At 49.2% G+C, this 14,796-nt stretch overlaps 1 protein-coding gene, 1 long non-coding RNA gene and 1 other non-coding gene across 5 annotated transcripts in view; 1 reads left to right on the forward strand and 2 right to left on the reverse strand.

Moving 5' to 3' along the window:
- Window positions 1-9,163, reverse strand: part of Adap2 (ArfGAP with dual PH domains 2) — a 28,476-nt gene extending 19,313 nt beyond the window's left edge. The window contains exons 1-5 of one of the 3 annotated variants that reach the window (XM_050128815.1): window positions 8,195-9,163; window positions 7,397-7,527; window positions 5,100-5,191; window positions 1,627-1,706; window positions 141-253 (exon numbers count right to left, since the gene is read on the reverse strand). In XM_050128815.1, coding sequence (XP_049984772.1) covers window positions 141-253; window positions 1,627-1,706; window positions 5,100-5,191; window positions 7,397-7,527; window positions 8,195-8,444 — 666 coding nt within the window. In that variant the 5' untranslated portion in view covers window positions 8,445-9,163. Of the gene's footprint in view, window positions 1-140; window positions 254-1,626; window positions 1,707-5,099; window positions 5,192-5,303; window positions 5,401-6,801; window positions 7,033-7,396; window positions 7,528-8,194 lie in introns of those variants that run through there. The other 2 variants (XM_050128818.1, XM_050128816.1) reach the window with 2 other exon arrangements.
- LOC126492404 (uncharacterized) lies at window positions 7,397-8,338 on the forward strand. The gene is made up of 3 exons (XR_007589584.1): window positions 7,397-7,507; window positions 7,709-7,872; window positions 8,201-8,338. It is a non-coding gene; the product is annotated as an uncharacterized lncRNA (long non-coding RNA).
- A 3,996-nt stretch (window positions 9,164-13,159) lies between the features above and the next one.
- On the reverse strand, window positions 13,160-13,301 carry LOC126492488 (small nucleolar RNA SNORA43). Its single transcript, XR_007589606.1, has one exon. It is a non-coding gene; the product is annotated as a small nucleolar RNA SNORA43 (small nucleolar RNA).
- Between the last annotated feature and the right edge of the window lie 1,495 nt (window positions 13,302-14,796).

Here is a 14,796-nt window from a genome sequence, read left to right on the forward strand (position 1 = left end):
AGAGAAAAATGTAGAGCTCAAAGATATCAATAAAAAAAATTCTTAAATGTCAAAAAAAAAAAAAAGATACAAGGGACTGTCCACGAAGGCCTTGGCGAGCGGAGCGATCTTGGGGAAGCACAGGCAGCCTGGCCTCTTACCTCCTCTTTCGTGTAGTACTTCAGGAGGCCTTCTCTTGCCAGAAGGACAAACCTCCTTCTCAGGAACTGGGCATTGTCGCGCCCCCGCTTCCACAGGAACCCTTCTCTGTCACCTGAGCCACCAAGGGCAAGAAGAAGTAAATCATGAAGTCAACATAAAAAGCTAAAGAATGCCTCAAGTTCCTGAGGGTAGGAAGATCCCCCACCTGACACTCAAATATGGCCAAATCTAACTGGGCTATTTCAGGTGCAGGACACAGGGTCCTACCTTGGCCAACTTTATAGAATTTCAGTAGCCACCTACTGCACAAAACTTCTCTGTCTTGACTCTCCCTGAGGTCAACCCACTTCACTGGAAGACAGATGTGGCAGGGCCTGTAATCCCAGCATCTCGGCTAAGGAAGGAGAGTGGTTATGATTTCAATACCAGCCTTGGCCACACAGCTTGCCATAGCAAAGAAAGGACAAGATGTTGGAGAGATGGCTCAGCAGTTACGAGCACTTGCTCTGCAGAGGACCCAGGACCCAGCACCCACATAACTGCTCACAACCACCCATAACTCCAGTTCCAGGGGATCAAACGCTCTCTTCTGACTCCGAGGGTACTAGTGTTGCATGTGGTGCGCACACACATTCAGGCCATACACATAAAATCATACACATAAAAATAAGGTTATTTTTTTTTTCAAGACAGGGTTTCTCTGTGTAACAGCCCTGGCTATCCTGGAACTCACTTTGTAGACCAGGCTGGCCTTGAACTCACAGAGATCCACCTTCCTCTGCTTCCTGAGTGCTGGAATTAAAGGTGTGTGTCACTACCACCCGACTTTTTCTTTGTCTTCTTTTTTTTTCTTTTCTTTTCTTTTTTTTTTTTTTTAATTTAGGGATGGCAGTTGTGGCTCATGACTTTAATCCCAGCACTCAGGAGGCAGAGACAGGTGGATCTCTAAATTTGAGGCCAGCCTGGTCTACAGAGTGAGTTTTAGGACAGCCAGGGCTACACAGAGAAACCCTGCCTCATAGAAAAAGAAGAGTATAAGAGTGACTCCAAGACACTAGTTTGAGGGATAGTTTGCATCCTGGAAATCCTGGAAGCTTTGTTCTCGGGGCAGCGGCAGCTTGAGAATTCAAGTCAGTGGACCGGACACTGTCCTGGGTTTAGGGCTGCCAGCCAGGTTGTGCCCTGCATGAGTGTGGAAAAAGAGGCTCAAGCCCCTCACCTAGTCTACCTCCACCTTTCATTTCTCTAGAGCTCATTAGTACATAGACCTCAAAACATTAAACAAAAAACTTCAGCTGCAGAGATGACTCAGGGCTGAGAGCGCTGGCTACTCTCCCAGAAGACCCAACTTCAAATCCCAACAACCACACGGCTCACAACGGTCACAACTCCAGTCTCAGGGGATCCCATACCCTGTCTTTGCCTCTGGGTGCATTGCATACACGTGGTGCACATACATACATGCAGACAACATGGTAACTTTACCTGGGGCTGAGACAGCTTTCTCGTCAGCTATAAATTCCTGTCTTTCGTACTTAGCTCGAATCCATTGCTCCTTTAAGACCCTAAAAAGAGACCTCTTGGTCAGCTGTGTCTGATGCATTGTCTTCCCATTCCCACAGTGACTTTCCAAGACCCTTCAGTGGTGGGTGGGGACAGCCTCCCCTTCTCAGGATACCCGGGAGGTTCTTGGCCTTAGGATAGTTAACATTGGTGCTGGATGATTCTCTGCAGCGGGGGTGGGTGGTTTATGTAATGTGCGGCAGTATACCTCTAGCTTCAACCTCCTAGATTCCAGGAGCTTCTGCTCTCCAGACGTCACACCAGGGAAATTTGTCTTCTAGTGGGTTGAGAAGCACTAGACTGTCCCTTAGCCCTCTAAGTCAATGATGAAGATATGACTCCCTAGACACTTACCCTGTCCCCAGCACCCCCACCCCAACTCCCTGCTGTAGTGGAATTTCACTTGTATTTTAATAAATAAGGCTTGCCTGAGGACCAGAAAAGTAAAACAGCCACACTAGCCAGCCTTACAGACCAGGCAACAATGACACACACCCTTAATCCCAGTAGCCACGCTAGTTTGCCATAGAGACCAGGCAGTGCATGCCTTTAATCCCAGTGGTATACACCTTTAGTTCCTGTCCTAGAGAGGATTTATAAAAGGGGAGGAAACAGTTCTCATGTTCAGTCTCATTCTGAGATTCCTGGAGGCAGGATCGCCATTTTGGAGTGAGGTAGAGGTAAGAGCCAGTGGCTGGCTGTTTTACTTTTCTGACCTTTAGGTTGAACCCCAATTTCTGTCTCTGAGTTTTTATTAATCGTGCTTTACTCTTCTTGTAAATTTGAGCCAAAAACGTCCTGGACCTGCTGATGGACTCTGAATCCCCACACTGCCTAGAGTAGACTGACCCCGAGGTGTCTAAAGTAACTGAGGATGACTTTGAACTCATGACCTTCCTGCTCCCACCTCCCAAGTGCTGAGATTACAAGTGTGTGCCACCACACCAGCTATATGTAGCTTGGGGACCCAACTCAGGGATATAAACATGTTAGGCAGGTTCTGTCCCGACTGGGCTATACCCCCAGACTAAATTACTGAACATTACCGAACATCTCTAAGCTTGGGAAATGAGCCAGTAATATACCTGCCTTCCCTAGTGCTGTTGGACTGGGCAGTTGTATGTAAAGAACTTAGCACCGTACTAAACACACAATAGGCTTTTGTCATTGTTGTTAAAGGTGATAGGGTCTTACTGTATAGGCTGGCCAGCAACTCACAGAGCTCTGCCTGCTTCTGTTTCCAGAAAGCTAAGGTGTGCTTCACAACACCAGGCTTACAGCAGGCTCTGGTTTTTGTTTGGTTTTGTCTGTTTTTTTTAGGGGGGGGTGTCTTTTTTTGCTTTTGTTTTCAAGACAGGGTTTCTCTGTGTAGCCCTGGCTGGCCTTGAACTCACAGAGATCCTCCTCTGCCTTCCAAGTGCTGGGATTAAGGGTGAGTGCCACCACCACCCAGCCCACAGTAGGTTCTTAATGCTAATGTCAATTGACCAAATGTTATTCTTGGCTGCAGTAAAACTGGGCAGCTGAGAACAAACTTATTTTCAGTTTGTACCTTCTTATCTTTTCCAGGTACATGTTTCAAAGGTTAGCTGACCAAATGCCCTGGGACCAGGAGTGACCTGGAGCTGTGCATCTGGCCTAAACAGGTCACTTGGAACTCTGGGTTGCCCTGGCCTTTCGGGGTCAAAGGGATCAAAAGTTGAGACTGACCGGAAGTCCTCTCTGGGCTGTGCTGGGTAAAGCAGTATGAACCTGCAAGCGGATTTGCTGGTAAAAGTCTGGCTGAGAAAGATGGAGGGACAAGCGCCAATGAATAAGAAAGACGGGGTTACACTGGAGCCCCTGGTGTGGTTCTTCCATCTCCCCTTCTCCTTTTCCTTATTTTTAGAACTGGAGGAAAGCAGCCACCAGCCCTAAACAACAGGGATTAAAATACAAAGACATAGCTGGGCGGTAGTGGTGCACCCCTTTAATCCCAACGCTTGGGAGGCAGAGGCAGATGGATCTCTGTGAGTTCGAGGCCAGCCTGGACTACAAGAGCAGTTCCAGGACAGGAACCAAAAGCTACGGAGAAACCCTGTCTTGAAAATCAAAAAAAAAAAAAAAAAAAAAAAAAAGAGATGCTGTCCAGGGGCTTGGAGCAAAGGCTGAACGGTGGCAAATGAGGCAAGCTGGGAGAGGCCCTTTCAAGTGATGGCCAACATAGTCCTCAGAGGCGCCAGGGACCAGGTATCACTGTCAGGCTGGCACTAAGAAATGCATTAACACTACCATGCTAGCTGACAGGGGAGATACTTAACAAATGATGTCATTTTATTTACGTTTTGTTGGTTTTGTTGTCTATACTTTTGAAGAGGGACCTGCACTACATGCAGTAGGACATCCGAGGGGCTTGGTGGCTTGGCCAGCTTCTTATAGCTGGGTAGCAGTAGTGTTGGGGCTGGGGACCTGAGGCCTTCTGCATAAAAAGATATGCTTCCCTACTGGGTGGTGGTAGCACACACCTTTGATCCCAGCCCTTGGGAGGCAGAGGCAGGTGGATCTCGGTGAGTTCGAGGCCAGCCTAGTCTACAGAGCTAGTTCCAGGACAGGCTCCAAAGCTACAGAGAAACCCTGTCTCGAAAAACAAAAAACAACAACAACAACAACAACAAAAAGCTTTCTTACCTTGGGTCATGTAACTGCAAAGCTACAGAACCACCCATTACAGTTATGCATTTGTGCAAGGCCCGAAAGCACCACGCAGAGACTCAGGGGTTCAAATGCTACTTTCCAGACATGCCTGCACGAGACTGTGTCTACCCAGAGGAATAACCTTCCTGAGACCACAGGACACTATCTAACAGCGCCAATGAGGCCGAATCCCTGAGAAGGAGGCCCAGGCTCAAGGAGTCAGCCTTTTAGTGGTTCTATGGTCTTCCTCAGCCCTCACCTTTACAACCCTCCTGCCATACTGTTTTTTCCTAATGTCATGCTATGATCTCGTGGTACCAGATAATCCACACCCAAGTCTGTGCTCCTTCACACCCATCACGTCCTGTCTCTCAAACAGAGGGTAACAGTCACAGTCGCTGAGAATGTTTGCCAACAGCACATGGGTACAGATCCACAAATATTAACGGCTTTTGTTTTGTTTGAGGCGGAGCCTCAGGTAGCTCAAGCTGTCTTCCAACTCACTGTAGCTGAGGCTGACCTTCAATTCCTGACCCTACCTTCAATTCGACCACCACACCTGGTTGAATCCAGGATTCCTGTGTGCCCTCTGTGATGACACCAAATTCATCCCTGAAAAACCTTCCAACCAGGTCACAGGAGAACTCACCTCAGACAAAGGTACCGGGAACAGAGAAGGGCTGGGAAGACCCTCCCCAGATGCTAGGGAGTCCCTGACTTACAAGCAGTCGCTGGCCTGAGGGACATAGTAGAAAGCTGGGACTCTGGCTTCAAATTTGGCTTTCACATTGAGATTCCCATTGTGGGTCATGAACTGCAAGACAAGAGCAAATGGACGTAATTGTAGAACCTGAAAAAAAAATATGCGAAATGAAACCACAGTCTACCCAGAAGATGGTGGTGGCTGGGCGTGGTGCTGCACACACCTTCCATCCCAGCAGAGACAGGTGGATTTCTGTGAGTTCCAGGACAGCCTGTTCTGCATAGTGAATTCCAAGGCAACTAGGGCTATGTAGAGAGACCCTGTTTCAAAAAATAAAAATCAAAAGTAAAAAGCCTGTGGTTTTCACTGGCTCTGGGGCAGGGCCAGGAGAACCTGCCTCTAAGGTGGCATCTCACCAGGCATGGAAAGCCTCAGTTTGTTCTAACATGGGGGACTGATAACCATGGCTTATATAGAAACAGCTCTTTACAGTTCACAGACGATAGTTTACTGGGTCCTCTCAACCATTTAAACACTGCTATTCTTTTTTAAAGAGGGCACTGGACTCAGAGAGGTTAGGTGGCTTGCTAAAGGCAGCACAGCTGGTTAATACAAAGTGACGATGTCAACCCGTCTCTGCTGGGTCCCAAAGCTCGTGTTCTTTCTCTCCCTCTTTCCACAGACAGCCAAGCTTCACCCCACTCCAGCCCTTAAAGTCTACAGGAGACTGGGCTAGCTGGAGCAAGGAAGTGGCTGCCAGCTGAACAGAATACCCCCTGTCGTCTGAGACTCAGAATGGGCATTCTGTCCAGTGATATGCTGATGTGTCAGTGGACAGGACATAGCTGGGGTAAGGGCAGGAACAGCAGGTTTGTAAATCCTATCTCTGGACACAGTGAGCACTATCCCCCTCCCTGGGAGCGCTGGGGCTATGGCATAAGCAGGTATTGCCTGTGGACCCCCGCCGAGCATGAGAGACTCTGGGAGTTCCCCTGTCCCAGTGAAGACATTACAGGGGAGTTCGAAGGCAACCCTGTGGGCGTGTGGGCTGGCTGGCAGAGTCCCTGTGTTTCCCCTGCACAGCCTTGCCTGACAGCCAGTCTGTCTCATCAGTAAGTGCTCCTTCCTTCAAGGACTTTAGAGTCACATCTGTGAGGACTGCATAGTGACAGGCACAGTCCAGATCCTGCCATAGAATAGGAATGCTTAACGGTATCACTTGCTTCCCTCAGCTCACCAGCCTGGTGGAGACCTGTCTCTCCTCAGAGGGCTCCTCCATGCTAACTGGGCAGGCAAGCAGAGTAGGCTGGGGAGGCGTGAAGGACCGTGGGCTATGAAAAAGGACATCTCTCTCCTCAGTTCCTGGCTCCCGTGAAAGACAGCAACTGCTGATTCACTTTGTGTCTGTGCTGAACCTGTATTTTATTCTCCCCCCCCCCCCCCCCCATTTTTCAAGACAGGGTTTCTTGTGTAGCCCTGACTGTCCTGGAACTCTTTTTTTTTTTTTTTTTTTTTTTTTTTTTAATTTTTCGAGACAGGGTTTCTCTGTGGTTTTGGAGCCTGTCCTGGAACTAGCTCTTGTAGACCAGGCTGGTCTCGAACTCACAGAGATTCGCCTGCCTCTGCCTCCCGAGTGCTGGGATTAAAGGCGTGCGCCACCACCGCCCGGCCTTGGAACTCTTTTTGTAGATCAGGCTGGCTTCAAACTCACAGAGATTCACCTGCCTGTGCTTCTCAAGTGATGGGATCAAAGGCGGGCCCACCATCGGCGGCCGACTGTGTTTATTCTTACAGCAGCCAGTGAGAGGGTGGTGCGCGTCCATAACACGGATGTGGAAATAGAATCCATAGCTAAGTTAAGGAATTAGCCCAAGGGCTAGAGAGATGGCTCAGTAGTTAAGAACACTTATTGGTCTTGCAGAAGACCTGAATTCAATTCCCAGCGCCACTACGACTGCTCACAACGGCTTGTAACTCCAATTCCAGGGGATCTGTTATCTTCTTCTGAACTCTGTGGGCTCCTGCATATATGTGGTGTGCACACACATACACTTAGGTACACACATATCTTTAAACACACACACACACTTAAAGGCACTCCTTAGGGGCTCGTCCCTTGTAAGAGAAGCAAGTGATTAGCTAGGATTTGAACTCAGGGCCTTCGTCTAAGCCACCACCTTCTAGTCTGTTTCCTCTCATTACTCATAGCACCTCTCTAGGCTTCATTTCCTCCTCTGAGGACTAGGAGGAACACCTGTGTCCCGCCTCCTCTCGCCACGCCCAACTCCAAGAATCTGCAAACGCGCTTCATTCTACCTCCACCATACTGTCGTCCCAGAAGTCCAGTCGCACGGATTTAACTTTGCTGACGTCTGGGAAGTTGCGGTGGACGCCAGAGCAGTGAAGACAGATGAAAATCCCCAGATTGTAAGAGGCCCAATCAGGATCTGCGGGGTGGAAGGGCAGGATCTCCGCTGAGCCGAGGCAGGACTGGGCTGGGATGCAGGGACAGGCTGGGCCGGGGTGTTAGGATTCTGGCTCGGAGGCCAGCTCTGCCCACGCTGGTAATCTTTTCTCTTTTGGTCCCCAACCTTGGACAACTGAGATAACATCATAAACCGTGCTTAGCCCACCCTTTGGCACAGCGACACCAACGAGACCTCGGAAGGAGGAACCGAGAAGAAGGGGCAAGTGAGGGACCCGCTCGGAGGCTCAGGGCTGGGAGCCGCATCAGCATCCTCAGGGTCAACGCGCCGCAGTGAAGGGTCGCGGGGGCCCAGGAGGCATCGGAGGTGAGGACCTCAGGGTCCGAGGGCGCGGGAAGAGCCCAGGGTCGGAGACGATGTCTAGGGTGGTAGGATGCCCGGTGGGAAAGTGAGAGGGACCATGGGCATGGACCGCATCTGGTGCGAAGTGAGGACTGAGGTCCGGGGCTTCGGGAGCAGGGAGACGGAGAACCGTCGGGGCCGCCGGAGACGCTCCAGCGAGAAGGACTGAGGTCCCAGGCGAGGGACGAGTCTGGGTCGCGCTTGGATGGGCTCTTAGAGAAGGGGCCGGCGAGCCAGGGGCTAGGGCCATGCCTGGCTGCACCTGCCCCTCACGCGGTGCCCTTACCCGCAGCCCCGCAGTCGGCGCAGTGCGTGTTGCCGGTGCCCGCAGCTTGCAGCAGCTCCAGCAGCCGTTTCTTGTTGCGCTCACGGTCGCCCATGGCCGGACCGGAGGTCTCAGCGGGGCTTAGCTGCGCCGACTCCGCGCTTCCCGCTCCTGGACGTTCATGGTCCTGTCTTTGCCCAGCTCGGGAGAAGGACTCGGCTCGCCAAACCTGCGGGCGTGTGCGCCCGCCGCCCCGCCCCCGGCACGGCATGCCCCGCCTACAGGTCCTCGACCACGCCCCTGGACAATATACCCCGCCCCCACGGCCGGCAGTCCAGTTCCACAACCTGAGGGGAGGGACAGGAATGCACCAGAAATAATCCTGACTGGCTGCTTGCTGACTGCGAGTGCATGGTTTATTCAGTCTCCAGTCTCTCTAGACTCAGTTTCCACATCTGAAAAAGGGGCATGTAAGGACAGTAGAGGAGCCGGAGAGATGGCTCAGTGGTTAAGAGCAATGGCTGCTCTTCCAAAGGACCTAAGTTTGATTCCCCGCAACCACATGGCAGCTCATAACTGTAACTCTAGTTCCAGGGGATCAGACACCTTTACATAACCTATATGTAGGCAAAACACGAATGCACATGAAATAAAAATAAGAGCCGTGTGGTGGTGGCACACGCCTTTAATCCCAGGCAGGTGGATCTCTGTGAGTTTGAGGCCAGCCTGGTCTACAAGAGCTAGTTCCAAGACAGGCTGCAAAACTACAGAGAAACCTGTCTGGGGGATGGGGGGACACTAATAAATAAATAATAAGAGCGTGTAACTATTTCCTCGTGAAACATTCTGTTCTGAGCGGATGAGGGTGGCTCATAAAGTTCAGAAAGTGAAGACTCACAAGGTTGCTGGCACTGCCTGTAAGCAGAGCAGGAAATACAGCTAAACAGCTTTCGTGGGTGGGCGTTCACACTGGATGGGCTTTTTGGCAATGCTGCTGCTTTTGAGTCACCCATGTTCTTATAAGTAGCCTTAATAAACCCATTGGTTCATCAAGCTAGACTTGGGCACAGCTTCTTTGGTCTATCATTGGTGTCCTGCATAGGGCGAAGAGACATTTGCTCATGTCTCTTCAGGAAAGGGACACAGCAGGCATGTCTGCACTCCAGAGCTCCTCGGAAACACTGAGCATGCTCTAACTTGTGTTAAAGTGTTCTGCAGGTCTTACATCTGTTTAGAGACAGCTAGATGCCGTTGCCCTCTCCTCAGAACACCCTCCATGATCCCCAGTCTCCGTCCCTCCATCGGTCCTGCTACAATTCCTTCACGGGGCAATCGGCCCTCTGTAGCCCTGACCACACGGGTGATCTATGCAGCACCACAGCAGCTTAGATACCTGTGTTCATTCCAATCCCTATGGCCTCACGAGAGTTCAGTGCCCATTTTCTATTCTGGGAAACAGAAGACTCTGTTCAGGGAAACAGCCTCTGTTCATTTTGAGAAATTGAAAGTTTCAGGTCTGGATTCACCAGGAAGTAGACCAACCCAGACAAAGCTGGAGCCTGTGAAATTCCATCCCTGTGAGGTGGGCAGGGCTTGGGGGGTTTCGAACCTATTTCACTACATCCCTTTTCTGACTCCATCCCCTCTAACTCTGGGCTCCCGTCATTCATCCATGACACACACAAAGCTTAGTGCACAGAGATGTTGGGTTTCTATCCCGAAGGACCCGAGCCTTTCCCGTACCCACATTCAACACATGCACACACACACACACACACACACACGTGCACGTGTGCACACACACACGGTAGCATGATATAGTGGGATGAATCCAGGATTCCACAAATTCGAGATATGAGTGTTGGCTCCGACTCTGTCTTGTCCTAGCTGTTGTGAAGGAAGTTTGTGCCATCGCTTCTCCGAATCTTGGTCTCATCTGTAAGATGAGGGTTCTGAGGAATCCTGAGAGAGCACACAAAGCTCTCAGCATACGATGCTTTCCTTGCTTCTTCTACCTCTTGCTCAGCCGGTGGGACTCATCTGGAAGGCTAGGCTGCCTTCCTCATCATTCCCACGGTGGAGGAGGTAGAGCCACCAGACCTGGAGAAGAAGCGCATTCCAGAAGCAGTTAATCCTTAGGGGTCTTGACTAGGTTTGGGGGTTGGGGGTTGCTAGGTCAGGAGCACCCATAATAAAGGAACCAGTAGATGAGACAGCTGGGGTCCGGAGGCATGAAAACTATTTACTAAACAAACTCAGAGATGATTCATTTCCGCTGCGTTAGATAAAAAAAAAGACAGAAATGCGTCTCCCAGGGGGAGGATGGGAAAGACAGCAATGAAAGGTATGAACGGAGGGAGGGGAGGTGGGTAGGGGGAAAAGAGGACCAAGCCAAGGACATCTGTCCTCTGCTGTCTTCACGGCAAAGTTGGGCTGTTTGGAGACCCAGCCTTTCTCAGTCTCTTATAGCATCTGGACTCTTAACTGTGCCCTCCCTGGAAGGCCCTTCATGCATCATGGCAGCAGTCAGTTCAGAGGAGTCCAAGACTGCAAGCCCTCCTCAGGTTTCTCTTCCCGTCCTCATTTTTGGAGGTTTTAGTTTAAAAGCTAGCAAATACTTAAGGCGGACATGCAGCCCATCCTAAGAAGGAAAAATGATAGTACCCTGGTACTTTGTGCCAGGTTTGTTTCTACCTCCTACTCTGTGTTGGAGGTGGAGAGGTAAATAACACTGGCTAGGTGCTCTGCAGACCGAGCTCCAGACATCGATATCTGTGCTTCAGGACGTCTCTCGGTGGGACACCTCGGCAAGAGGCTGAGGGCTGAGCCCCAGGGGAGCGGTTATCTAAGGTCTTGCGGTCAAATGGTCAAATGCTGTGTGCATCCCGGGCCTACACCCGAATTCCTGTCATGGTATCGTTTAGTCTGCTCTTCCTTCTCATCCTGGATTTTTGTTTATCTTTCTGTGCTGGGGATTGAATTTATGACTTTGTGCACACTAGGCAAGCACTGTGCCGCTGAGCTATAATTCTGCTCCTTATCCTTTCATATGAATACCCATAACACATACAAAATGATGATCTGGTACACTGTGCAATGATCATCAGATTCAACACATACAGGCTGGAGAGATGTCTCCATGGTTAGAGCACTGGTTGCTCTTCCAGAGGACCCAGGATCAATTCCCAGCATCCATATGGCAGTGCACAACTGTCTGTTACTCCAGCTCCCAGAGATATGATGCCTTCTTCTGATTGCTGAGTGCACCTGCAATCATGTGCAGACACATAGACTTACACATAATTTTAACAATTAACCTTAATTTAAACACACACACACACACACACGTACACACACACACTCATCAACACCAGAACAACAGAAATCCACATGCACCACCAGCCTGTTGTGTTCATCTTATAACTCAAAGTTTGTAGTCTACATTTTTACTGCTGATTTTTAAAGTATGTTCATCACCTCCAACAGAAACTTTGTTACCCACTCCTGGATTTGGCACAGTAAAAGTTTCCCTCTGTTTCTGTGTCAAGAAGTCACAACTCAGAGGTGTGGTGACGGTCCTTTCCACACAGTTCCTCAAGAGGCAGAGGCAGGAAGGCTGAGAGCTTGAGGCATGCTGACTTACATGGTGAGTTCCCAACACACCTCAGCAAAACCTTGTTTGTCTCCAAGTAAAAAGTAAAGCTGGGTGGTGGTAGCACACACCTTTGATCCCAGCACACTGGAGGCAGAGACTGGCAGATCTCTGTGAGTTCAAGGCCAGCCTAGTCTGCAGAGTGAGTTCCAGGACAGTCAGGGGTACACAGAGAAACCTTGTCTCAGAAAAACAAAAACAAAAAAAAGTAAAAACAAAATAAAAAGTAAAAAGAGGGACTGGAGAGACAGCTGGGGGGGGGGGGCTGGAGCACTTGCTGCTCTTGCAGAGGACCCAGGCATGATTCGCCGCATCCATTTCAGACAGCTCACAACAACCTACAACTCCTGCTACAGAGAATCTGATACTCTTTTCATTACATACATCACACTTCACACACATATAAGTACATATATAAAAGTACACCACATAATCTTAAAGGCTTTATATTATTATTTGTCACATGTGTATGTGTGTATAAAACTCATTTTAAAATATTCAACATTTTAAAATTATGTGTATATGTCTGTGGGCGGTTATGTGTCTGTGAGTGCAGGTGCCTGTAGCATCCAGAGGCACTGGATCCCCTGAAGGTAGAGTTAAAGGCACTCATGAGCCACTGTGAAGGTGCTAGAAATTTAACATTGGTCTTTGATAGGAGCCAAAGCACTCAACTTCTGAGCTATCTCTCTGGCCCTAAAATTAATCTTTTTTTTTTCTTTCAAGAATTAACAAATTTGTGCCACAGCACCTACAGGCCAGTTTCCCCTCCTACATAATTCTCACTTCAAGGGCCCTGTGCAGTTGGATGGATGGGAAGGTTGGGTCTTAGAGGTCCCCCACCCCTAGTGCCACTACCACCGTCCTCACTTCACCGGTCTTGGAAGAACAGTCAAACCCAAGTCAACCCAAATGTCCTTCATAATTTAGGATGTGGGCTATCAGGATGAGAAGTGCGGCACTGCCCAGAGCTTGTGTGGTTGGCTGGTTCAGTAGGTCCCTGGTGAGGTTCCAGAGGCCTCACCTGAACTCGATGGCCTTAAATCATACCTGAACCTGTCCTGACCCGTCACATGGCCAAGAGGTGAGACTTATTTTTCCCAGCTTCTGGATCTGGAAAAATGGAAAGGGATGGATAAATAGCTCCTTGTGTTTTCCTGACCCTTCTGAAGGACCCCCAGAGAAATCAGTTTCCACACACCCTCAACTCTAAAGTTGTATCTTGCTAAAATGCTGACCAAGTGACCCTTTGCTGAGCCCTGAAATCTCTGACACCAGGGTCTGACCAAGAGCATCAGAGCCAAACCCCAGGGCCATCTCATCATAGCTCTGCAATATGTCAGGCTATAAACATCCTTAATGCTCACTGGCTTCTGAACGCTGAACGTAGAAATAGACACTTGCTCTTGGCCCTGATGTCACAGACACAGCTGAGCAGCTGTGCTGTGCTTGACATGCTGAAAGACCCAGGACAAAAATAAATCTTTAAGAAAAGAAAAAAGAAAGCTGGATTTGTAACTTAGTGGAAGGGCATTTGCCTAGCACACACGAGACCTAAGTTCAAAACCCAATACTGAAAAAAAGGAAAGGAGAGGAGGGTGGAGGTGGTGGTTAAGAGAATTTGCTGGTCTTGCAAAGAACTTGGATTTGGTTCCCAGCACCCACAAAGTGACTCACAACTGCCTATAACTCCGGTTCAGGGACCTGACACCTCTTTTGGCTTTCACCGATACTAGGCATAGACATGGTGCACAGAACATTCACACATAAATAAACCTAAAATGTTTTTGAAAGAAAGGAAAAGGGAGGGGAGGAGCAGAGAAAAGAAGAAAAGAAATTAGAAGCTGTACCCGAGGGAACAGGACTGTCAAGCCCCAGGCCACTGATGATGCTGACACCAGAACTTGGGGTGGGTGGAGGCAGCCTCTCTGGGGTGCTCAGTCCAGACAGCAGCTGCTGGGGGATGGAGAAGTCAGGACCCCGGGACAGAATGTCCTCTGTAAACAAAATTCCCAGGACTCCTCAGGACACAAACATTTAGCCCTGGTCGAAGATCATTGCTGTCCAGCTGAGATTAACCACAGCCGGCTTGGAAGAAAGATTTCCACAACATTCCCAGGAACAGGCTTGAGATCTCCGGGGAATAGAGCATGACCCCTTTGAAAATGTAATAAAAAAATTGTACTTATTAGTTTTAGAATTTTCAAGAAAACTATAATTATAGGGAACTCGGAAAACACAGTGAGAGAAAACATCATTCCCACTGGCGGTCTGTGAGTTGCACTGGGTCAGGCTGCCAACACGCACAACTTAGATTTATCTTTGCCACAACCTCCAGATAGAGACGAGTTTCAGGCCCATTTGATGAACAAGGCAACTGTAGCCCACAGAGAAATTTAGTTACATTGACTAGTTACATTTAGTTACAGGTCACATGACTAAAATGACCCCTCCTGAGCGGGTGGAGCACTGGTGCTTGGGTTTGGATGCAGTTTGCCTTGGCAGATTTTCACTTGAGCTGTGAACCTAACCTCCAAAAAGAAGTCAGCGGCAGGCGGGTGAGCTCACACCGTACTGCAAAGCCCTGCTACAATCACGTGTGTGTATTTCCTTCTGGTCTTTCACATATAACTTGATATGAGCCAAATCACAGTTTTCATACCATTTTACATCCTGTTGTGTGACATTTTACTTTTTTGGATTTTTTTTGGGGGGGGGAAGCTGCCATCCAGCTCCCAAATAAATCACACACAGAGGCTTATTGTTAGTTATGAATGTCCAGCCTTAGCTTAGCTTGATTCCAGGAAGTTTTTCTTATCTTAAATTAACCTGAATACCTTTTGCCTCTGAGCTTTTATCTTTCTGTGTTTCTATATACCTTTCTTTACTTCTTTCTCTGCGACTTGCTGTGTAGCTGGGTGGCTGGCCCCTGATGTCCTCCTCTCCTGTTCTCTTGCTCTTCCTCCTCCCA

The sequence above is a fragment of the Alexandromys fortis genome, unplaced genomic scaffold, assembly GCF_014885135.2.
Source record: "Alexandromys fortis isolate MF-2015 unplaced genomic scaffold, M_Fortis_MF-2015_v1.1 scaffold_80, whole genome shotgun sequence".
NCBI lineage: Eukaryota > Metazoa > Chordata > Mammalia > Rodentia > Cricetidae > Alexandromys > Alexandromys fortis.